General features: G+C 37.3%; 1 protein-coding gene and 1 long non-coding RNA gene across 4 annotated transcripts in view; one reads left to right on the forward strand and one right to left on the reverse strand.

The window, feature by feature from the left end:
- The first annotated feature begins 33 nt into the window (after positions 1–33).
- LOC125619428 lies at positions 34–8,918 on the forward strand. The gene is made up of 3 exons (XR_007350984.1): positions 34–256; positions 2,027–2,091; positions 8,790–8,918. It is a non-coding gene; the product is annotated as an uncharacterized LOC125619428 (long non-coding RNA).
- A 2,303-nt stretch (positions 8,919–11,221) lies between these two features.
- The window catches only part of Tlk1 (tousled like kinase 1), a 139,217-nt gene continuing 126,195 nt past the window's right edge, over positions 11,222–24,243 (reverse strand). For all 3 annotated transcript variants that reach the window (XM_048812458.1, XM_015479307.2, XM_048812459.1), the window contains exons 14-21: positions 22,589–22,670; positions 20,562–20,653; positions 20,391–20,480; positions 20,064–20,233; positions 19,172–19,307; positions 16,132–16,243; positions 15,024–15,131; positions 11,222–13,027 (exon numbers count right to left, since the gene is read on the reverse strand). In XM_048812458.1, the coding sequence (XP_048668415.1) occupies positions 12,851–13,027; positions 15,024–15,131; positions 16,132–16,243; positions 19,172–19,307; positions 20,064–20,233; positions 20,391–20,480; positions 20,562–20,653; positions 22,589–22,670 (967 nt within the window). In that variant the 3' untranslated portion in view covers positions 11,222–12,850. The remainder of the gene's footprint in view (positions 13,028–15,023; positions 15,132–16,131; positions 16,244–19,171; positions 19,308–20,063; positions 20,234–20,390; positions 20,481–20,561; positions 20,654–22,588; positions 22,671–24,243) is intronic.

Raw genomic sequence — 24,243 nt, forward strand, 5'->3', positions numbered from 1 at the left:
TTTTTTTTAATTTTTATTGTTGGTTGCTCAAAACATTACATAGTTCTTGATATATCATATTTCACACTTTGATTCAAGTGGGTTATGAACTCCCATTTTTACCCCGTATACAGATTGCAGAATTACATCAGTTACACATCCATTAGGTGTTAACGTGGAAAGGCATTTGGGGCAGCGAATACAGGCAGGTACAGAGCACACCGCGCCCTCGGAACTGCTCACTGCTGCGGCGCTGCCCGGCCGAGGGTGAAGCATGGTATGAGCCAGTGGCATCGGGAGGGGAGGTAGAGCCCGGTCGTGCAAAGCCTGAAATGCCGCGCTAAGGAGCTTAGATTGTCCAGTCCAGGGAGTTCATAAAGGGGTGCCTATTGTTTGGGCAGGGAAGTGCTCAGGGAGCTTGTTCTTTACAAAGATCAGTGGTTTGAAAAACCTCCTTGTTAGAAAGAAGAATTCTTTTGCAATTGACACACATAGAAACGTGGGTTCAAAGCGCGGAGCAACCCAGTCGAATGGTGGCCATCAAATCGCCCGCTTCTGGGGGAGCTTCAATTATTGGAGAGGCGGCCATGTCCTCTTCCTAGGCATAGCCTCTTTCTATCACGGATTGGCAAAGAAGTAGACGGTCAGAGTGGACAACTCAACGTGACCTTTGGAGACGGGGCGCCTTGGGGTTTGTACTTTCAGTCTTCCTGCTTGGTGGTTGGGACTGTCTGGTTTAGCAGTCCACTCCCCAGCACTCGCCATCTGCTAATTGAACCTCAGACAAGTTTAATTCCAAGTGGTGAGCTCAGGATGATAGAATGAGGGTAGCAGTGTCTGATGCATGGAGGGTACACTGTGGGGTCCCTGACCCCACCCTGGCCTTGACCCTCTGCAGACCAGAGACCCTGGACAGGGTTGGGTGGGGAAGGGCAGCCTCCCTGGCTGGGGGGGGGACGGGGGGCACAGAATGGGCTGAGGAGGAGGTGGGAGAAGTTTAATATTACAACCTCCTGCCCCTTCCCTCAGAGCCCTTGGCTGTCTCTTGAAGGTGTCTGTGCCTGTGACCAGGAGAGACTTGCAAGGCAAGGGCTGCTCTGCCCAGTCACCAGGTTCAAGGTTTTGTCTTTCACCATCCGACTGGAGGATAAATAGAATTTTATCCTAAAAATTTCTCAGTAGAACTGCTTTTATGTTAATTATCATAAACTATCCTTATAAATCTCATAATGATATAGGAAACATGATCTGCAGGAGTCGAATGTAATTTTTCTTGATATTGCATTGTAAGTTAATTGAAGACTTTGCCTTGCCATTACTTTTGTCAATTCAAAGGTTTCTAAACAGTGTGTTGGGGATTTTAAGGCCTCTTAATCACAGGAGTGATTTTAAGAAAACACTAGGGGCTGGGGCTGGGGCTGGGGCTTGGGCTCAGCGGTAGCTCACTTGCCTGGCATGAGTGAAGCACTGGGTTTGATTCTCAGCACTGTATATAAATAAATGAAAAATAAAGGGCTATCAAATATATATATATATATATATATATATATACACACACACACATATATATGTATATATATACACACACACACACACACACACACACATATAAGCAATAAAAGTTAACATGTGAAAACTTCTGAGGAAATTTTTAAAATAATTTTATTATATATTTTTTTAATGTGATCCTGATGATCAAACCCAATGCCTCAAGTGCTAGGCAAGTACTCTACCACTGAGCCACAACCCCAGCCCAGAATATATTGTTTTAAAAGAATGATGTTGGTGAATAATAGAACTAGTGATGATTAATCCAAGTGGGCCTTAGAATCTAGGCTTTGGGGCCAGTCAGGCCTGGGCTTAAGCCCCTGCTCTGTTACTTCACAGTTTGAGCTAACAACTTAATCTCTCAATGCCCCTTCCCCTGCTCTGCCTAAAATATGGGCTTTGTTGTGGGGTTGTTGTGGGCGATTCAAGAAAAGGTTGATTATAATACCTGGTATACAGTAAGTGTCCAACAAAATTGACTTCGGTGTTCTTTCCTTAGATAGAGGACATGGTGTGGAGATGGAATGAAGCTTCATCTCAGTTTTCCTTTGCTCTTCTGCTTAGGTATGCCCCCTCCCACATGGGTTTTCATCCAGAGCATGGGGCAAGGGATCTGTTACTGTCTTGATGGAGGACATTAGGTTAAGTGAAATAAGCCAGACACAGAAAGACAAATACTGCATGTTCTCTCTCCTATGTGAAAGCTAGAATGGTAATTACTAGCGGCTAGGAAGAGTAGAGTGGAGGAAGCACACGAGCAAGATGAAAAATAGGTCCCAAAACAGAGTTAGCAGGGAGGAGTTAAGTTCGATGTTCTGCAGCATAAGAGTGACCAGTACCTAGTATCCTAGTACCTAGTATCACAGTACCCTAGTATCCACTTTTTGAAGATCTGTAAGAGGAGCTCCAAGGCTCCAAACATAAAAATCAAGGAGAGGGAAATGATTTAATCAATAAATCCTGTATATATGTGTTGAAATATCACCCTGCACCTATCAGTATGTACAGTTACTACATGATAATGATGATGATGATGGTGGTGGTAATGATGCTAGTAATAATAATAATAACTCCAGGGATTCTGTAGATTAGAAATTTTCAGTTAAGCTCTTTAGGCTTCTGCTTCATACAACTCCCCAAATCTAGCAAGTCACCACAGAGCAACTATGTATTTGAGGTTGAGACCTTTTTTAGAAAGTACACATTACATATAAAATGATTCTAACATGCAAATTATTTTGGTTTGTTTGTTTTGTGACCAAGCATTAAACCTAGGGGCACTTAACCACTGAGCCACATTTCCCAGTCCTTCTTTTGAGACAGGGTTTCACTAAGTTCTTAGGCCCTTACTAAATTGCTGAGGCTGGCTTTGAACTTTCGATCCTCCTGCCTCAGCCTCCCAAGCTGCTGGGATTATAGGCATGCTCTGCTGCACCCAGCTCATGCAAGTTATTGAGGGTGATAAAAATATAGTACCTCCTGTGCAGTTATTTGGGACCATATGACTCCACTGTAGCAGGGAATGCCACTCTGGTCTGAAAAATTTGAGAACCAGGAATGTCTCTCCCTCACCTTTCTTCCTATACAAGTGAATGGACCCACAAAAAGCAAGCAATCTGGATCTCATAGTCACCGCAGGGAGGAGATCTGTCTTGGAGAGTTGCCCAGGACAGCCAAAGTAGATTTTGCATGAATTGACAAATCAACCTTTCCTTTGAGGGGTAGGGGCGGGGAGTGAAGTGGGTAACTTGTTAACCATAGCTTCTCCCATTCTGTTAATTATACCATTTCGTCCTTAGATGGAAAAATAGACATAGCAAAAAGATTTCATACTTGTTGGGGAAAAAAAAAAACAATGAAACAAACAACAACAACAAAGCAACCTTAATACTTTCAGGATGCAGCCTGGGTTAGGTACCTGGGAAAGCTACATGGAAGAGAACTTGGATGCTACCATTTTTAGCCTTCTGTCAATTATTAAGCAGTATTTACTAACATTTATTAACTTGTGTGTGGCATAGTATTATCTATGAAGAAAAAAGACAAAAAAGAAAAAAAAAGAATGATTTTTAACCTACGTCTATTTTTAAGAGTTTAGGGTCAGGCTTAAACTCTTAATTTCTGTGGTAACAGCAAATTACTATAGCTATCAATGTTTCCATCGTGGTTTTATTCAGCTTTATGAACCACTGAAGGAAAGAGTTCTAGTGCCAAAATAGTTGGCTTGTGAAACAAAGGAAAAGGGGCTTTCTGGAAAGTTTAGATTACAAATTCAAAACAAGACACTTTGTTGCCACCGTGTCTGGCAGTGTCAGGCCACTAAATAAATGCAGGCATGGTATTCCTCCCAACTAATGTAGGACTGAAAATTTTCCTAGGGCAAGTCTTTATATTTTCCAGATTTTTATCTCTGAATATGGCTTCTTTCCACAGATGTGGGGAGGAATTAATTTTGTACAGTAAATTTCCCTGTGGAACTCAAAACTTAAGTATCTCCATGGTCCTTAGCAGAATGAACATCTTCCATACATGGTACTAGAAAGTCTATTAGTTTTTCTAAATATTCCTTACAAATAGGTCAATTTACTAAGGACTTCTACCTTCCTTATTTTATAACTTTAAAAACCAGAAAAATAGGGGCTGAGGCTGTAGCTCAATGGTAGAGTACTTGCCCTGCATGTGTGAGGCACTGGGTTCGAGCCTCAGCACCACATAAAAATAAATAAATAAATATATTGTGTCCAGTAAAAATAAAGAAAAATCCCAGAAAAATATAATTTAAATAGCATTTTAGCATAACTCTATTTCATTAAAGGTTATTTCACTCTCCCAAAGAAACTACAAAGCACAATTACTTTTGATAAAATGTAGTACATTTGAATATAAAAGTGTTGCTGATGCAAGACAATAAGAGAGAATGCTGCCCATGTTTAAAGTTTCTCACCTCATACAAATTTGGATACAATATGGCTAATTCAGCTTCTTGAATCACCTCATAATGCCCTAGAATAATGATTCTAAGCTCAATTTCTTTTAGTTTTATAGTAAAAACTATGAGTGTGCAATATTCTACAAATATTCTGCAAAATCCTACTGCTAAGTTAAAGTTCATTGTCAAAATGAAATATAAGTAAATTTTCTGTCACATTAGTCTAGAAGCCACCTATGCTAATATTCATGGTAGCTTGACCAGAAAGTTTTGAGAGCTCAGAGGACTGGAACTAGCCATCTATGGACTGAGACCTTGGAAACCATGAGCCCCCAAATAAGCTCTTCCTGTTCTAAAGTTGTTCTTGTTAGGTCTTTAATCACAGCAGTTAAAAAACTATCTAAAACAGAGGCTCTAAACCTCTTCTGCACTGTGGCATTTGTTCCAAGTGTCCAAAGCCAGTTGGGAACATTTCCCAAGTCCACTCCTGGAGCAAAGTGCCTGTTAGGCAGGCACCATTTAAAATTTTTTTTTAAAGTCCAATTTTTTTAATCTTTATTTTATTTTGCTTATTTTTATATATGGTGCTGGGGATCAAACCCAGTGTCTCACACATGCTAGGCAAGTGCTGTACCACTGAGCCACAACCCCAGCCCCATTTGTAGAAAGAGTTTAGATGTGGAAAGTAAGCCTCAGAGAAGTTAGTGGCTTCAGAGAAGTTGGGAGACAAAGCCAGGTCTGACTTTCAAACCTATGTTTTCTGCCTTTCATCCTTTTCCTGAGTACCTCAATAGGAGGTTATGAACTTGGTCATTAACAGAAATAGATTTCTAAGGATGCATATGATCATTTGAAACAAATAGCGATGGATATTAATAACAAATTAGTCATGCTTATTTTTTGGACCAAGTCATCCAAGTGTCTTTGTTTGATTGCTACCCTGTTCTAGAACTCACCATATCCTGTGTTAATGGCATTTAGCATTTCAGACACGTGTGCATGTGTGCGCGTGAGCGTGCACACACACACACCAGGGATTGAATCTAGGAGCATTTACCACTGAGCTCTTTCCTAGTCCTTTTTTTTTTTTATTTTCTACTTTGAGATAGGATCTGGCTAAGTTACTGATGCTGGCCTCAAACTTACCATCCTCCTGCCTCTGCCTCCCACACTGCTGGGATAACAAGTCATGTGCCACTGCACCCAGCCAAACTTAAACAATGGTGGGCTGTTGACCACATCCATGGTCATGAAAACAGTCTATGGGCTGGGGATGTGGCTCAAGTGGTAGCACGCTTGCCTAGCATGCGTGAGGCACTGGGTTCGATTCTCAGCACCACACAAAAAGAGAGTAAAGATATTGTGTCCACCTAGAACTAAAAAATAAAAGAAAAAAGAGTGAGTGGCTCACTAATAGAAGAAATATTTTTTAAAAAACAGTCTAAGGTGTTTCCAATGAAAATGATTATGTTTAAAGGGAAATTTAAGCTTTACATGCAGAATTTTGAAACCCATTAAGAGCCACTCGATGCCATCAGGGTCATGCATGTGTGGTGTTGCTGCTGAGCACTGCATGTGAATCATTTTGTCAGTCTTAGATGATTCTGTGACAGAGTTTGGGATAATATAACCACTAATAAATTTTACCCAAAGTTCCAGGGCTTCCATTTGAGGAAGCTGTTCAGAGTTGGTTTCACAAAGTTCTTACTAGAGATCAGCTGGCTCAGGGAAGCCAGGATGTATTTCTGTGTTCCCAACAGTGCCCACAACCAGGCATGGAAGCCTCTCTCCAAGGTAGACAGGGCCAGACTCCATCTTGATTTAAAAAAAGCAACAAAAACCTGACAGAACAGGAACAGGCCTGTGACCCACTCTTCCTCTTACTCAGAATGAGTTTGGGACTACATTTGCATTTTTATGGTGACAATCATGTTTGCAGCTATTCCACTGTTGTCAGCCACAGTATTCCACTGTTGTCAGACTTAACTCAGTGAACAATGTTTATAATAAAGCAAATGTTAACATGGCAAGGAGCTTGCTCCAGGACTCCAATGCTTATGCTTTAGCTCTTTTTCTGCTTACATGTTACCAAGTTATGTCCCCTCTCCAAATCTGTTTCTTCCTTTGTAAAAAAGAGGCCAATACCAGCCACCCTACCTCAGATAGCTGTTATTAGAACAGAAAACTCTGGAAAGTAGAGTAGCATTGCCTGTGATGAAGCAGCATAAATGGTGAATGCATGATCATTTTGGTAATTAGAGTTCACAGTCACTACCTTTTTCTATTTCAAATTGCTACATTTTCTCATGTTCCATTTTCAGGTAATCTGATTATCCCTTCTTTGAAACCAGCCAAGCAGTGTATAACTACTTTTTTCTTAGAATTTAAACTATAAAGACCACCACAATTTTATACAGAAGGCAAAAATAGAATAATCTTTTGAGTCTTAAAGACAGTGGTAACCGCATGTTGTTACACATGGTATTCGCTGTGTGCTGGACACGGTTTTGAGTGCTTTTACATGTGTCCTTATTTATTCCTCACAACCACTCTGTATGTAGGTACCTCTTATTATCTTCATTTTCACATAAGGAACCTGAAACACAGGTAGTTAATTTAGGTCCATAAATCTAAATTCTTTGTTTGTTTGTTTGTTTTGGTACCAGGGATTGAAGCCAGGGGTGCTTAACTACTAAGCCACATACTCAGTCCTTTTTGAGATAAGGTCTAAGCTCCTCAGGGACTTGCTAAGTTGCTGAGGCTGGCCTCCATATTGCGATCCTCCTGCTTCAGCCTCCAGAGTTGAGATTATAGCCATGCACCACTGCACCTGGCCAGAAATCTAAATTCTTAAAATTATATTTTATTGCCTTAAAAGTCATATGTACGCAGGCAATCCACATCCCCTGTGTTTTAAACAAGTAATTTCTGGCTGAAAAGTAATACATTTCCTCTTTCTCTGCTTCCAGGCTGCCATAAATGAAGCATCTTCCTTCTCTCTTCTCCTGGACCATGAGCCAAAAGATACTTTTCTTCCTCTAAGTTGTTATTGTCAGATATTTTGGTCACAGTGACAAAGAAACTAACACAGAAATTAGTATATTAGTGGAGTCCTGCTGTGTCTAGTTCAGAAGTCTGTAGAGTTGGTTTGCTAGAAGAATTTGGAAAAGTTGGGAGATGCAGGCTGGATCCGTTTTTAAATGTTTTAAAATGGAGCTTAATGGGCAATTCTGATGGGAGCTCAAAAGATCAGAATACAATAACTGTGTTCTGTACTCATGAAGTTACAGTGGTAATGGAAACTACTGGGATTTGAACTAGAGGCCACTAGTGTTATATTATGGCAAAGAACTTGTCTACGTTTTGTCCATGACCTGAGACTCTAAGGCTGAACCTAAATGTGATGGGCTAAATCAATCTGGTAGAGAAAAATTCAAGGCAGCATAGCAGTCACTGCGTGCCATGGATACTACTGGCATCTTTTAGCCAGGTTTACTGTGAAAATCAGGAACAAAAAGCAGAGCTGAAGGATTTTAAAGACTTCCATGGAAGGTGTGATTGACAGATTATACACTGTGAAGAGATGCCAAGCACTTTCCACAGAGACAACAGGAGAGATGGCTTGAGGGAATCTCTAGAATTTGCAAGACTGCAACCATCACAGGCTAAAGGATGTAAAAGGGAAAATTCCTTTGAGATCTTGGGGCAAGGGTCATAGATCAGGCTCAGCCACACAGGCACTCAGAAGCCACAGTCATGATTCCAGGAGGTGCAGGTTGATGGCAGACCTTGGTGTCATCCATGTGGGACTAGCTGTTGAGGATGCAGGATGCTGGAGTTACAGGGTCATGCAGGCTCCCACCAAGATTCAAAGAAAAGCCCAGAAGGTCAGGCAAAGTATAGCAGGGTTGGAATGCCTCTGGGCTGCCCATGAGAGGGTAAGGCACGAAGTTGTAAAGGTGAAGCCAAAGCAGGAAGAGAGATCCCAGAAATTAGAGATGCCAGTAATGTGGACTGTCCGCAAAGAAGTCGTTGACCACTGGCTGCAGAGAAAGTTGTGGAGATGCTGGACTAAAAAGAGAGCCCCTGTGTGTTAGGCTAAAGGAGTTGGAGTGGGGGCTGCTCAATCCCTCTCCATAGGACATCTTGCCATCATGTGTCCTCTTGTACACGAGTTTAGGGACCTGTTTGCCCAGATGGATTTAGGTCTTGCTTTGGACCCATCCCTTCTTTCTATGCTCCTATTTCTCCCTTTTGAAACAGGAATGTTTACTTTGTCACTGAATACTGGACATATGTAACTTGCTTTTTTTTTTTTTTTTTTTCTTTACAGGGGAGCAGAGTCAAGAGTGTGCCTTGAGTCTCAGAGGATACTTTGGTTGTGGGATGTTTTGGCAATGTTGAAACTGTAAAGACTATAGGACTCTTGGAAATGAAATAAATGCGTCTTGCATGAAGCTTATGGTGGCCAGGGAAGAACATTATGGTTTGGGTATTATGGTGTCCCCCAAGAGCTTCTGGGTTAATGCAGGAATATTCAGAGATAATTATTAGATTATGAGAGCTGTTACCTAATTAGTCAATCCTACTTTGAATAGATGGTGGTTACTGTAGGCAGATGGGGTATGGCTGAAGGAGGGGGTCACTGGGGCATGACCTGGAAGGGCTTATCTTCCCTGAGGCTCCTTCTTTCTCTGCTTCCTGGCTGCCACGAATGGAACAGCTTCCCTCCTCCATGATGTGCTACCTCACCTTGGGCCCAGAGCAATGGACCATGAGCCAAAATAAACTTTCCCTCCTTGTCAAAAAGAAAGCAAGCAGGCAGGGAAGCAAGAATGCAACACATTTTGATTCTAACTTGAAATAACTCTTCTACCAAGTTCTTCTCTGGCTTTATACATGGTACCCCTCAAAAAATGTAAAGGGGGAGGGGAGGGAAAGTAAGGGAAGGTAAATGGAAGTGTTATGTGTTTGGGGAACTAAAGTTAATTCAAATCAAAAGGCAATTTATATAAATTATAAAACTGTTTCAGCGTGAACTGAAACCCAAGAACTAGAATTCTAATAATTCAATTTAAAAGCACTTATTGAATTAAACATTCCAAACAACAAATACCTGCCAATGTACTTATAAAAGTATAAGTAAGGCTAAGACTAAGTGAAAGGTATAGTTGGCATTTCCACTAAAACATAGCTAGTAACATCTGATGGTAATCAACACTGCATTTAATAAGTAATGATGAACAGCAAAACAACACAACAATAAACCACCATTTTGGCTTTCTTTAAAGAGGTATTTGTAGAGACATTTGTTCACATTTTATGTATAATTAAACTGAAATGACTTGCTCTTGCTCTTTCTCTCTCCCCAACTCCCAACTTAAAAAATTAGGGTGATCTTCTATACTTACTTTTTCTCAACATGCACACAACTAAAGCTAATTTATTCCTATTTTCTGTATTTCTTCTTTTTTTTTGGGGGGGGTGGGGCTTGGTATTGAACCTATGGCCTCACACATGCTAAAAAGCACACACTAACACTGAGCTACAACCCCAGTTCATGAAGCTAATTTAAATGAAAAAAGATTTAAAAATTATATATAATAACTGCATTTTGCCTTGTATTAGTTCTGACTCTTAGAAACACCTCAGATATCACTGTAAGGACAGAATACATACTTTAATTCTGAAGACAGACATCAGGGGACTAGAAAATAACAGAAGCTTCAAAAGATACTAGAGCTAAAGATTACCAGAGTAACTTAGAAATAATTTACTAGTAGGTACCAATTTCCTATCATAAATTATTCTATTTGGCTCAGTTAGCCACCTTGGACCTACTCGGTACTGGCATGTTCCAAAATCTATAGCACTCATTTGGAAAAACTTTAGAAGGAAGACCTAGATCTGTTAAATTGATTCATCTCCTATATACCTTAGACATCAAAATGATTACCTAAACCCAGGTCAAAGGAGAAGTGTCATTTTATGGCTTATTTCCCTCTTCTGCATTCTTACACAAGCTAGAACTGTCATTCACTTGAAAATGATATGGTGAAGCAGTGATCTAGGTCTACCACTTATTCAGCTTCATGTAAGATTCACAACATTAATTCTATACCTCAACAAAAAAAATAATTTTGGGGGGGGGGCGCGGTTAGAGGGGAGTGAACTCAGGGGCACTCAACTACTGAGCCACATCCCCAGCCTTATTTTGTATTTTATTTAGAGACAGGGTCTCATTGAGTTGCTTAGCAACTGAGGCTAGCTTTGAACTCGAGATCTTCCTACCTCAGTTTCCTGAGCCGCTGGGATTACAGTCATGTGCCACTGTGAGGCCCTCACCAAATTTTTAAATAAAAGTGGGCATTTTCTTTTTAATTCAGGACTTTATGAATATAGTACTTTAAGATTCAGAAAGATGAAAACCCAAACAACAAAACTAAAAAAAACATGCAAGCAGCACTAAAAACACTCAGCCAGTGCTAACATTTCATGACCAAGTCAGTATTCTTATAGGATTTCTATCTTAAATCTCCAGAGGAACAGGTATAGTCCTTGAGCCACTCCTGATAGTGCTAAGTGTTACTTACCCAGGATTAGCCTTGATAATAGTTATTAGGTTTAACTCCAACAGCTTCAAACACTTTATACTTGTCCTGAAGTATACTTAAAGAATTTTTTCAGCTGATCCTTAAGTAAAGGAGCTAAGTTAGCCAATATCCTAAGTCTTGAAAGCTCTCTTTGAATGTAATTTTCATAGTCTTTACTTTTTAACTATTATTGTTTATTACTGTTTTGGCTACATTCTCTACAATTTCAGCAGCATCTTAAAGAGACAATGTGTCTATGTACAATGAAAAAACAAAATGGCTTGCAACTTCAGAAATAAGAGCCACAGTTTAACTGTACAATATTAAGGGGAATCTGTGGTAGGTAGGTATAGCCTCTGTTTTCTGCAACATGGACAACTTACATGTAAGTATCAGCAATATGAATGTGACAATAAAGAAAAGATCCTTGTAAGAATGAAATACAACATCCTGAAAAATATTGGTTTCTACCCATACAAGGCAGTTAGAAAATGTTCACATTTTAACAAATCTGTACAAACCACAAGAAACTTTTTTATGGGACTATCATCCCACCTTGATGATAAGAACCTTCTACAAGTGTAGAATAACCATGAACAATTTATAAATCTAGTATCTATGTGCTCCACAGCCCTAGAACCCAGGAAACTAATTTAGAGAACTCAATATGCCCAACATGGATCATTTTTACATGCCTTGATTGTTAGTGAATGCCTGTTTTTAATCTCTATAATGTACAGTCAACTTGCACCTTCAAGGAGCTCATTCAATTCTTTTAGCAAAGAAGCAACATCATTTTAGCAGCAATTAAAGCGCCTTCAAGAAGACTTAAAAAAAATACAATATCCAATTAGAAAAGCCATATTTTTAAACATTTGTACAAGAATAAGCTGCTGAAACTTAGTAATTGAAATAGGACATCTGTACAACAATTTACAATAGAGCTAGAAGGGAATTTTATCATTATCCTGCATAGAACTGGTCTGCATTTGGTTACATACTATCTCTTGTTTTAATGAACAAGGCCTGGAAATGAAAGAAAAATACCTGTTAATAATTCTAACATGTTGAAAGCACTGGAAATATTACAATTTAGTGAATTCAACTGATTTCAAAAGAAGCAGATCTTTTCATCAAAGGTGTAAAATACCTAGGACTAACAGCTCTCCCTTTAATATAACCAGTGGAAAAAAAACGGACATGTGGTTTCGAGGTACAACTTAGTAAAAGCCAGAATAGGCAAAAGACAAAGTCTAACTCTGTCCAAAGATTCTAACTCCCACATTCTACTATAAAACACAATGGCCACTGTCATTCAGTTCTTACTTTGGTTTCAGCAGATTAACTGCCGAATGCTGAAGAATGTATCCAGGCACTGTAGTTCTTGTGTTAGAAATATGTCTCATATTTTCTCCATGTGTTTTTAAATAATGAAAAACTACCCTTCAATTAGAACTCTCTAGTAACAATCAAATATATTTAAGTATTACAAACGTTATTTACAGTGTTCCCCCAAATAAACAAACAAAAACCCCCATTTTTCTTCTATCTTAACATGGTATTCCTGTTTCTGTGCAACAGGCAGTCATCCTTCACTGCTCAAGGTCAAAGTAAGAAGTGTGCATTTATTCACTGTCCATGATCCACTCTCATACAAATGATGCTATGAAGAACTTTAGTTCACAAACAGTTCCTAACCATGTCCTGTAAAAAAAACAACACAAAAAACACTCAAATGCTCTCAAACTCAAGTTTGCATCTGGAAGCAATTCAAAGATATCATGCCAATCTTGAAGGAAAGTCAGTAAGTAATTATGCTTGAAGAAGGGGGCGTAGGGGATGCTGTCAGCCCAGCCATGTGTAAGTTTCCTGAAGAATTTGATCTTCTCATGTGTGGGAGAAGGTATGGGTCATTTGCCAGTTGGTGAACATCAAATCGATCCTCTTTTCGGTATGCTAAACAGCGTCGTATGAAGGCCTTAAAAGGAACAAAAAACAAAAAACAAAACAAAAAAAAAAACAAAGCCAGCCATTAAAATGATCTTTTCTCCTTCTAAATATCAATTCATGCCTAGCTATTTTCATTTTACCATGACTAGCTTACTCCTATTTACTTAAAATCCATCTCTTCCTTTAGAGGTCTTCATCTGTTTTAGTCTTTAATAAATAAAAGTTTTAGAATCTACTTTGAAAATAATTAAGATGAAGAAAAAATTAAAGGTGACTGATACAGTAGAAGGCAGAATTTGAGGGAATGAAAGGCTATCAACAACAAGGTTAAGAAGTTTGTAAAAAGTAAATAAAGACAAGACACCCATACTCAGGTTAGGGAAAATACTTGACAAAGCTGTATTCTGTAGGGACATTAAGAAAGAAAAAAAAAAATGCACATGGAACCCCTCCAATAGCCTTTGATGAATTCCAGATACTAAAAAGTGATTATGAAACCTATAAGGTGTAAGGACAGAACCAGAGAAGGCTAAATGAACTCCCTTGTGACACATTCCATTCATTCAGGGTCATTTTTGTCAGTATTGAAAAATAAATAAATGATTTAATTCAATTTCTGTTCTCATTGACACAAGATAGGTAAGACCCTATTTTGAGATAGAGTCTTACTAAGTTGCACAGACTGGCCTTGAACTTAAAATCCTCCTGCATCAGCCTCCTGAGTAGCTGGGATTACAAGTGTGCATCACCACAACCAACAATATTTTTTTAAAGGAATCATATTATCTTTATTACATTTTAAAAGAACATTATATTTACCTCTTAAATTTAAAAAATCATAACTATCACTTAAATAACTTGAAAAGAATAAAGACTTAAGGTGCAAAATGGAATGCTTAATAAATACTTAGTGAGATATGGTAAAACCCAGCACATCTTCAGTTATGAAGGCTACTATGATTGCAAACATCTAACAGTACTTTTCTATACTACATGTGAATAACAGAAATATAAAAAACTATATACTGCCTGCTTATGATTTTTTTTTTTTTTTTGGTATTGGGGATTGAACTCAAGGGCACTCGACCACTGAACCACGTCCCCAGCCGTATTTTGTATTTATTCAGAGAGCTGCTTAGCACCATTGCTGACACTGGCTTTGAACTTGAAATCCTCTTGTCTCAGCCTCCCAAGCTGCTGGGATTACAGGTGTGCACCACCACGCCTGGCTTATGAATTATTCTTATGGGTTTGTATTATGAATTTCATGGGATTTTAAAAGGAGAAGACTCCAACAGGGAATCCCATAAAAAAGAGCTTGGGAACAAGTATGAGAAAGCAGGAGTAAAACAGATATGAAAGGTCAATAGGGCAAAGGGGAGAAGATACTCAACATAAAAAAGTTTTGCTATTAATTAGAAATATCTATTTCCTGTTATTTTATTACAAAGACATATGGTTTAGAACTGGATTACTGGATATGCATGGATTATACTGGATTAGCTCTAAAGAGTTAGTGCAGGGCAGCACAGAGGTCAAGGGTGTGGATTTTGGTGTCTGATAGGAACCGCAGCTCTGCTACCTACTTGCTGGTAAGATTCTGAAGAAGGTACTTTTGTGGTAGTAAGGCTGGTTTCTCATTTTACAAATCAGAAATAACTAAAGTATTTCATAAGTTTGTTAAAAGATAATATATATAAAAGCGCTTAAATTTTATCTTAGTATTAATATAAGCTGATTAAAACTTAAAAGTAATGATGGCCCCAGACCTTGTGATTTTCCCTGTTTTTCAAAGCAAGCTGATTTTTACAAAGAATCAGGAACTATACTTGAGTACTTAAAAGATGAAAACTATAATAACCAACGGCTAAAGCAGCTCCTTTTTCCAGCACAAATCACTAGCCCCTGCTGGACAGATCACCTGCAGTGATGATTCCTGTCAGGGTACTTGGTAGTAAGTACTTACTATGTTGTAACCACAATTGAAAGTTACTGCACAAAACTTATACAGGTGAATTTTATACCTTGGCTTCACTGCTTACAACTGGTTTAACAGGGAACTGGACTTCTGTGGCTTTTAATATTGTATTTTCTTGAAGAATGTCTTGTTGAGATTGATTGTGACCAAATGGCTTTAAAAAAATAAAAATAAGATGTTAGAATATTTATCTCACAAAATATTTAAAACAAAGATCATCAGTGAATCCCCCAAAACAAATAACTTGTTTCTAAGATATTGTCCTCTGTAATTCAGAAGCTGGAATGTAGTCTCCATGGAAATCAGATTATAACTGACACCAGGCTGAGAAAGCCTATCTAATACAGTCCTTAGCACAGATAAAATGCTATAAGGAGAGGAAGAACATAATGCTGTTACAATACAAATAATTAAGATAAAATGACTCCAGATTTGGAGTTAGGAGACCTAGATTTGGTCTTAACATGCTGTGAATTTTCAGAAAAGTCCATTAACCTCTCTTCCCATACTTATGCAGGAATGGGGTGGGATAATATCTACAGCAACTTGTACTTCTGACTTTAATGTAAAAAAAAAAAAAAAAAAAAAAAGGTTTGGAACCAGGTGCAATGGTGCATGCCTACAATCCCAGCTACTTAGAAGGCTGAGGTAGGAGGATCCCAAGTCTGAGGTCAGCCTCGGTAACTTAGCAAGACTTTGTCTCCAAATAAAAAATAAAAGGGCTGGGGATGTAGCTCAGAGTGCTTATGGATCCAATCCCCAGTTCCACCCCCGACCCCCCACCCAAAAAGTTTGTGAAGAATTAAAATGTGACTCTGAGGAGTCACAGTGGAAAATTATGCGCAGACCAAACTGTGTCTGAGGTGGGATGAAGATGGATGTTAGAAAAAGTGGAAAGAATGGAGGATAATGAAAAGTGACACAGGGTTCCTAACAACAAATGTTATTAGCAGTGTTAACAGAGAGTATTGGAGAGACAGAGAGAGAGAAAGCCAAATACACTGCTATATTAAAATAATTTTAATCAATGGAAATTCAGGAATAAAGAGAGAAGGCTAGGTTCCCATGAAAGGATTTAAATTGACTTCAAATTAGTAAAATTTTATATTTAAAAAGGAAAATGCAACTTAACAGTTGAAACTGGGGTAACTTACCTTTCTACCATAAAGACACTGAAAGAAGATGACGCCAACTGACCATACATCGACCTTATTGGAAATCTTTGGTGGCTCTTTTCCAACTACAAAACACTCCGGAGGTAAATACCTATAAAGTTATTTGGGGGAGAAAAAGGAAAAGAATACTGTTAGTAATCTTTAACTTAAAACCTTTAAAAACACTCTAAATCTTAGAATGCACATTTTATTCATACTATCAATTAAACTTCTGAAGCATTTACATGCTTTTATCATTTGGTTCCAAAGTCAAAAAATATAATTTTGTGATAGTATATTTTATATCAACATATATATCTACAGAAACAAAAATTATCATTAGAGATTACAATATTCTAATTTGAGTATCTAATAAGAGAAGAACTCCTCTCCTATCACTCTTCACCATTGTTCAAACTATAGGCAGTTCCCTTCCTAAAATATCCATCAGATCACATGGTTCTCTTGTTTAAACCACCAGGAAAGCACTTACTGTCAATAAGATAAGACCTCCTATCACTCTCTTTAAAAATAAAAATAAAATTAAAATAAACCTAATTTGGCAACAATATAAACTTCAAAATCTGTACACGTTATCCATACTTTCTAATCCCCAGTTAACTCACTTGCTTCCTTACACTTCTCTCCTTTTCCCTCTGATTTTGAACCTACCTAATGCCCTCCCTAATCATTCCACTTCATTTGAGGAACACAATTTCTTCTTTAAGACCCCACCTCCATGAGCCTTCTCTATGTCTCACCAGGCAGGGCCTTGCTTGTGCCCCATGTTAGGACAGGATGGTGTGGTACCGCTATGACGACTAGACTGTGAACAGTTCAAAAAGCTCTTATTCACAGTGCAGTTTCAAGCACTGGCAGTGTCTGAAATATACCGAGTATTCAAAAATACTATTTTTTAAAAATTTATAAGTGCTATCCATTAATTCATTCTTTTTGATAAAGGAAGGGTTAAAAGAAGTGAAAAGATCCATCAGGAATGCAAGCATCTCACACTTCAGATAAATTAAAAATCGTGAAAAGGAGCAATGCAGTTATATGGGAATCTATTTTTTAAAAATCTAGTTTTATACTCAGTGTACTAAATAAAATCACTGAGGTTTCAGCAGGACATTGAAAGATCTCTTAAAAATGCAAAAAACTTTCTTAAAGTAGAGCCACCAAAGATAACTGATGACTCACTTATGATGGAAATCCTTTCCTCCCCCAACAAATAAAGTAAAAGGCTTAGATTTGTTCTATCAATGAAAGTGTCAATATTTTGTATAGGTGTCTATGTATGTAACTAAGAAAGCAGGGCCCTTGAACACTATGAATATTGTCTCTACAGGCAAAAGGATGTAAGCAAGGAAGCTAGAGATCAAGGATATCTGAGGGAAAAAAGTCCACCAGGATTTTAATGGATGACTGCATCTGACTTCAGGGAGAAAGAAGGAGACAAACTTATTTTTTCAAAGTGATACTGACCAATCTAAGTTTGTGGGGATGACACATAATTTATTAAAGCAATATACATGTATTCTAAAAATATGGATAAACCATCCCAGTTTTTAAAAACACAGCTAAATAATATGGCCATAGACACTAACCATTTGTGGGAAACTTTTTCTATCGGAAATATAGTCATGTTCCTATATGGAACATCATAACTGTATCTCCTTCCTGCACAGACCCTAAAGTAAGCTTCCCTGTCTCATGCCTGAAGGAAATTTCCTTGTGTTGACCTTCATTAGTGAAGCCAGAGCAAGAGGGAAGCAAATAATGAGTATGTTCTTCAGAAGAGGAATGATTTTCTGTTCAGAACATGATTTTCAAGCTGTTTTCCACAAAGGCAAGGTTTCTACCAAAGAGCCTTGTTTTTGTTGGTTTAATCATTGGGATTCTAAGTTCTTGTGAAAAAAATGAGTCCTGTTGCTAACAGAAAAAGTCTGAAGACTAATGATTAAATATATTAACTTTTAAGGGATTAGAAGTTTAAAGGGTAATTTTCTTCAAATATGGGAGGGGGGACACTGACACTGTTATTTTATCCACACCAGATTCCTGAAGAAATGCTACCAGCACAAAAGGGATTATGAGTAATCCCTTTTCATGAAAGTTAAATCTATATAGATCTGTGGCATCTTGTAGAACAGGTTATCATGTGCCCATGTAAGCTATGTGAAGACTGAAACCCTCAGTCACATTTATATCTGCAGTCAAAATCCTGTTCAAGATGAGTATATTTCTCTTCCTATTAAAATTCCACTCCTTTTCCTAAACTAATTTATTCTGCAAACTATGTTTGTTTTGAGATTTTTATAGTCTTATGTTCTTACTTTGGTGAATCTACCAGTAAGTTTGAAAATTCAGCTTTTATAAATACCTAGGTACTCTGGGGAGATGACATTCAGTTAGATTTTTATCTGTGAACTGATTCTATCTATGTTTATGAAGTCTTTAGATTTTTTTTTTTTTTTTTTTGGTGGTAGTGGGGATTGAACTCAGGGCTTTGTGCATGCTAGATAAGTGCTCTACCACCTAACTACATCAACAACCCCATTCAAAATCTTTTAGGAGAAGTTTTGAGAATCAAGTAAGTCCTAAGACCAAGAATATGCTAAATTCATCACCATATGCAATCAACAAAGCATCCACAAAAACTTCAATCACAAAACTGCTACAGAGAAAGCTGGATGCTTAGTTTTCATATAGTTAAAACATTATATTTATATAAATATCTACATGAATGATAAGTATCACTCTAACATTACAGAAGAAAATCCATGAATTCTCCATGTGTGGAGTTTCTGGCTGGTGGGTACTGAAGTCATCTGTTAATGCCACACACGTCATTCTCCTTCTGGTTGGCTGGTATTTGCAGTTGAGAAAAGAAGGCTAATCACGATATTCTTCCTCTCAGATCAGAGGCTTAATATCAATACCTTCACCATAATAATTTCAAAGACAAATGAAAATAAAACTAAATTCTCATAAAGCACTGGGGGCTAGATAATTGTGATATTTTTAACAATAAATTTACCAGTAAGTGCCTGCCCCTTGGGAAGTTAGATCCATTCCATCTACACCATAGCTATCATCATCCATAATCTTGGACAGACCAAAATCGGTGATCTTGATTTCTCCACATGCTGTTCCATCTACCAGGAGGATATTTCCTAAGAACAAAATATATGATTCTTTTTATGACATATATGTGCAAAACATTATCTTTGATACTTTTAACTCTGGGGAAGTAAATATTTGTTTAAAATGTGGCAGTATAAGCTGGATGTGGTGGTGCACTCCTGTAATCCTAGCAGCTTAGGAGACTGAGACAGGAGGATCACAAGTTCAAAGCCAGCCTCAGCAATGGTGAGGCCCTAAGCAATTCAGTGAGAACCTCTCTAAAGAAAATACAAAATAGGGCTGGTGATATGGCTCAGTGGTTGAGTGCCCCAGAATTCAATCCCCGGTACCAAACAAACAAACAAACAAAAAACCCAAATGTGGCAGTATATGGGTGGAAGGCACACAAACCCGTAATCCCAGAGGCTCAAGAGGCTGAGGCAGGAGGATTCCAAGTTCAAAGCCAGCCTCAGCAATTTAGTAAGGCTCTAAGCAACTCAGTGATACCTGTCTCAAAATTTAAAAAGGACTAGGGATGTGGCTGAGTGGTTAAGCACCCCTGGGCTCAACCCCCTCCCCCACAAAAACAAACAACAAACAAACAAATAAAATGTGGCAAACAAATAAATGTGGCAAACAAACAAATAAAATGTGGCAATATAACACTTGCAATTCTCCTAGTATTCCACTGAAGTTTTAAAAACTAAACCAAAAAGTGTATTTTCAAAGGACTTAACTGAATATGACTTTCTAAAACTCACAGTTTAGAACTTTAAAAAAATTATGAGACACATTTCATTAATTACCTGGCTTAAGATCATAATGTATAATAGGAGGTTTGATCTCATTGAGATATCTTAGTGCATTTACAATCTGCATTACAATAGACCTAGCTTCTTTCTCTGACATTAATTTATGTTGCTTCAGATAGAAATCCAAGTCATTGCCTTCACAGTATTCTAACACTGTACAAAACCTACAACAGGAAAGAGAAAAAAAAAAAAATCAGGCGTTAACTATTGTTTAGTAATTCAGCATCACAATAGAGAATATTTATATCATCACCACAGGATAGGGAAAGCAAAAGCAAAGGTATCTTTTCTTAAAACTTAAATCCTTGAGTATTCACTTACGTATCTGTGTCCAAGGAAAAATAATCATAGAGTTTAACTATTCTGGGGTGATCCAGTTCTTTGTGTATTCTATACTCTCTGCAGGCATGCCTATGGAAAGAGAATGTTTTAATTCTCCATGACCATTAAAACTTTTTCAATTTTTAAAAACCATAAAATACTAATATTTACTTGTGGTAGTTTTCTTTTTTCTCATCTCTCCAGCTTTTATTAAGCTGATGGATCTTCACAGCAGCATATCTTTGTTCATATAGGTCAAAAGCCTAGGATTAAAGGCAAAGAACAATGATTTCTAGAGATCAAATAAATAACTAAAGATCTATATTTTAATTTTAGTGAAAAAATTTTCAATAATACTAAGAGTTAGAAGAATATTACAACTTTTAGTGATCATCTCGGCAAATGTTATATATAGTTGAGTGACACATTTACTAAGGAATGAGATATAAGTTTCATGGTGATAAATTAGAGAAACTCTTAATGTGAATTTTCGCATTCAAGTTTTTAAATGTTAACACACTGAATCAAGATTAATCAATAAAACTGGTATTTATTTTTAAAATGGACCTCTTCCCCTGTACTGGTAGTAGTAGTAAGCAGCAAGGAAAACAGATGGCTGGGATGCTTTTCTATGGGTCAGATAAAACAAACCTTTCTATCTTTTCTTGGTAATCCCCTATTCTTTTTCATTTTTTTTAAAACTAATAAGTTCCTAATAATTTCCCAATTACTAAAAAAACAACTAGTCATTACAGAATTGCCCAACATATACAAAAGTAAAAAGTAGTATAATGAACCCTTATATATCCACCATCCAACTTCAAAATTTATCATCACTTTGCAAGTCTTGTTTCGTCTATTTCCTATTACACATGCTTTTTCATATATGTGTATTTCTTTCTCTCTGTCCTTTTTTTTTTCAGTGGTGCTGAGGAACCCAGAGTCTCATGTATGAGAGGCAAGCACACCACCTGCTGAACTGTATCACCAGCCTCTCAAGCATATTCCTTGAATTTATTTGTTTGTTTGTTTGTTACTTATTGGAGTGCTAGGGATTGAATCCAGGGCCTCCTGCAGGTGAGGCAAATACTCTTATCACTGAGTCACATCCCCAGCCCTCCTTGGATGTTTTTAAAAACAAATCTCAGACTATCTATCATTTCATCCATAATTTCTTCAGTATTTATCTCTTATAGATAACAAGGCTTTTAAAATGTAACCACATATCATTACCACTACTATCCTAACTACATCAATAATAATTCCTTAATCACATCAAATATCCAACCTGTCTTCAACATTCTCTGGTCTCAAAAATTTTTTTGGTACTTGATTTATTCAAATAATCAATCTATTAAGTTAAAAAAAAAAAAAAAGAGAGAAAGAGGGGCTGGAGTTGTGGCTCAGTGGAAGAGCACTTGCCCAGCAGCTGTGAGGCACTGGGTTTGATTCTCAGCACCACATAAATAAATCAATAAAATAAAGGCCCATCAACATCTAAAAAAAAAATTTAAAAAAAAAAGAAAAACCAAAACCAGAATGATTGTACTTTAAGTCTTCACATGATTCATAAGTATTTTTTTAATAGCAATAAATGTCACTGCAAAAAGATTTAATAATTTAAGGCCACTGTCATTTATATACAAAGGTATCCCTGTGAAAAACACATAGGGGGGTTCAGGGTACAGCTCAGTGATAAGAATACACACTTAGCATGGGCAAGGCCCTGGGTTAGATTCCCAGCACTGCAAAAATAAAAGTAAAAAAAATATATATTTTTTTTAAATTAAAAAACCCAAAACACTTAGAAGCTTACATATTTGTTAGAAGGTAGGTCCCCCAGTCCCCCCACCTGCAAATTTAACCTAAAAATAAGTAGTAGAGGAAAAACAGTAAAATTACTGTTTTGTTACAAAATCATTAAAGCACGAAAACAGACATAATACAAAATAATACATAATGAAGAAGTTTGGAATGCTCTTTGGAGTCAAATGAACTTATTACCTGAGTGACTATGCTAAGTCACCCTCTCTGAGCCTCAGTCTAATCTATAGAGTTGTTGAGAGAATTAAATGGGGACAGTGCAGGAGCAAGGACAGGTGTTTAGACAAGCACTTCTTAACCACATACTCCTATACCTTTGCTATAGTGAGAATTTTTATCTTTGTTAGTGAGAATAACAATAAAATGTACGTTACCTTATATACTTCGCTAAAGCCACCTCTTCCAAGCAGATGAAGTAATAAATACCTTTCATTTAATGTTGGGTGATCTTTGAACCTTAAGGGTGGAGAAACAAAGCCCACTCAGATACATTAAAAAACACACATAAAAATTCTGTCTACGTTAAAGTTCCATTCTCTTTTTCTACTCCTAGCTATTTCTTCCCTAGTTCCTCTACTGATAATTTCACATTTCATCAATATTTCTTTTCCTTCTCTTCAGGAATATCACCTATCTTAACAATTTTGTACTTACAAAGCTTGACAAATTACAGTACTCTCATAAAGACAACATTTACTGTATTTTTGTTTTCTTCTTCTTTGCACTGGGAATTTAATCCAAGGGTACTTTACTACTGAGCTATATCTTCAGCCCTTTTATAATTTTTGATTTTGAGACCGGGTTTCACTAAGTTACTTAGGGCCTAGCCAAGCTGCTGAGGCTAGCCTCAAACTTGCAATTCTCCTGTCTCAGCCTCCCAGGTCATGGGATTACAGGACTGTATTGACATGAAATGCCTTACCTACTTATTCTTCAGCAATGATTTCTGTGGTAAAATATACTCTTTTTTTTGGGGGGGGGGGGGCGCCGGTATTGAACTCAGGGGCACATGACCTCTGAGCCACATCCCCAGCCCTATTTTGTATTTTATTTAGAGACAGGTTCTCACTGAATTGCTCAGTGGCTTGCTTTTGCTTAGGCTGGCTTTGAACTCTCAATCCTTCTGCCTCAGCCTCCCAAGCCTCTGGGATTATAGGCCTGTGCCACCACGCCTGGCTGGAAAATATACTTTTATATTGAGAGTTATGGCTGATTTTATACTACATAATTAAAATAATTTTATTTATAAATAGGCCTTGATTCATGATAAAATTTTACTGTCTTTGCACATCTATAAAATAAAACTTTGAAAACCAATTTAAAAAGTAAAGATTTTTTAGAACTTATAAGCAATATTACTGTTATTACTATGTAACAATTATGGTACCCTCTGCATCTTAAGCACTTAACTCAATGAAGTAGGTCCCACTACTAGATCTATTTTATATAGATACTAAGAGGATAAGTAACTTAAACTTAACAGCTAATATATGGCAGGTATTAGCAGAAAAATGCAGTTCCAAAATGTGTATTCTTAAAAAAAAAAAAAAAGGCAACAATAGCTTTATAATTCCAAGTGCAAATACATTTTGTTTTATTATCTTATTCAAAATCAATTGAGTGTAGGTTGGATAATTTGAGCTTTCCTAAGAATCTTGTGAATAAGAGAGACTGCTGTTTAGTTTTAAGGCATATTGTAAATCTGAAACAATTCACTTTATTTTAAACAATCTAAGTCATATCCACAAAGTTTGAACCTAATTTTCAGAATAGTTCATCTTATTTTATTTACTTATTTACCTTTTTTTAATACTTGGAATTTCAACTCAGGGATGTTCTTCTATTGAGCTACATACCTATCCCTTTTTCTTCTTTATTCTGAGACAGGGTCTGAGCTGCTGAGGCTGGCTCTGCACCTGCCATCCTTCTGCCTCAATCTCTCAAGCAGCTGGCATTACAGGGGGTTGTCACTCCACATGGCTTAGAATAGTTAATTTTAAATTAGTTTTATCCTATCTGCTTTATTTGA

The sequence above is a fragment of the Marmota marmota genome, unplaced genomic scaffold (genome assembly GCF_001458135.2).
Source record: "Marmota marmota marmota unplaced genomic scaffold, marMar, whole genome shotgun sequence".
Taxonomy (NCBI): Eukaryota; Metazoa; Chordata; class Mammalia; order Rodentia; family Sciuridae; genus Marmota; species Marmota marmota.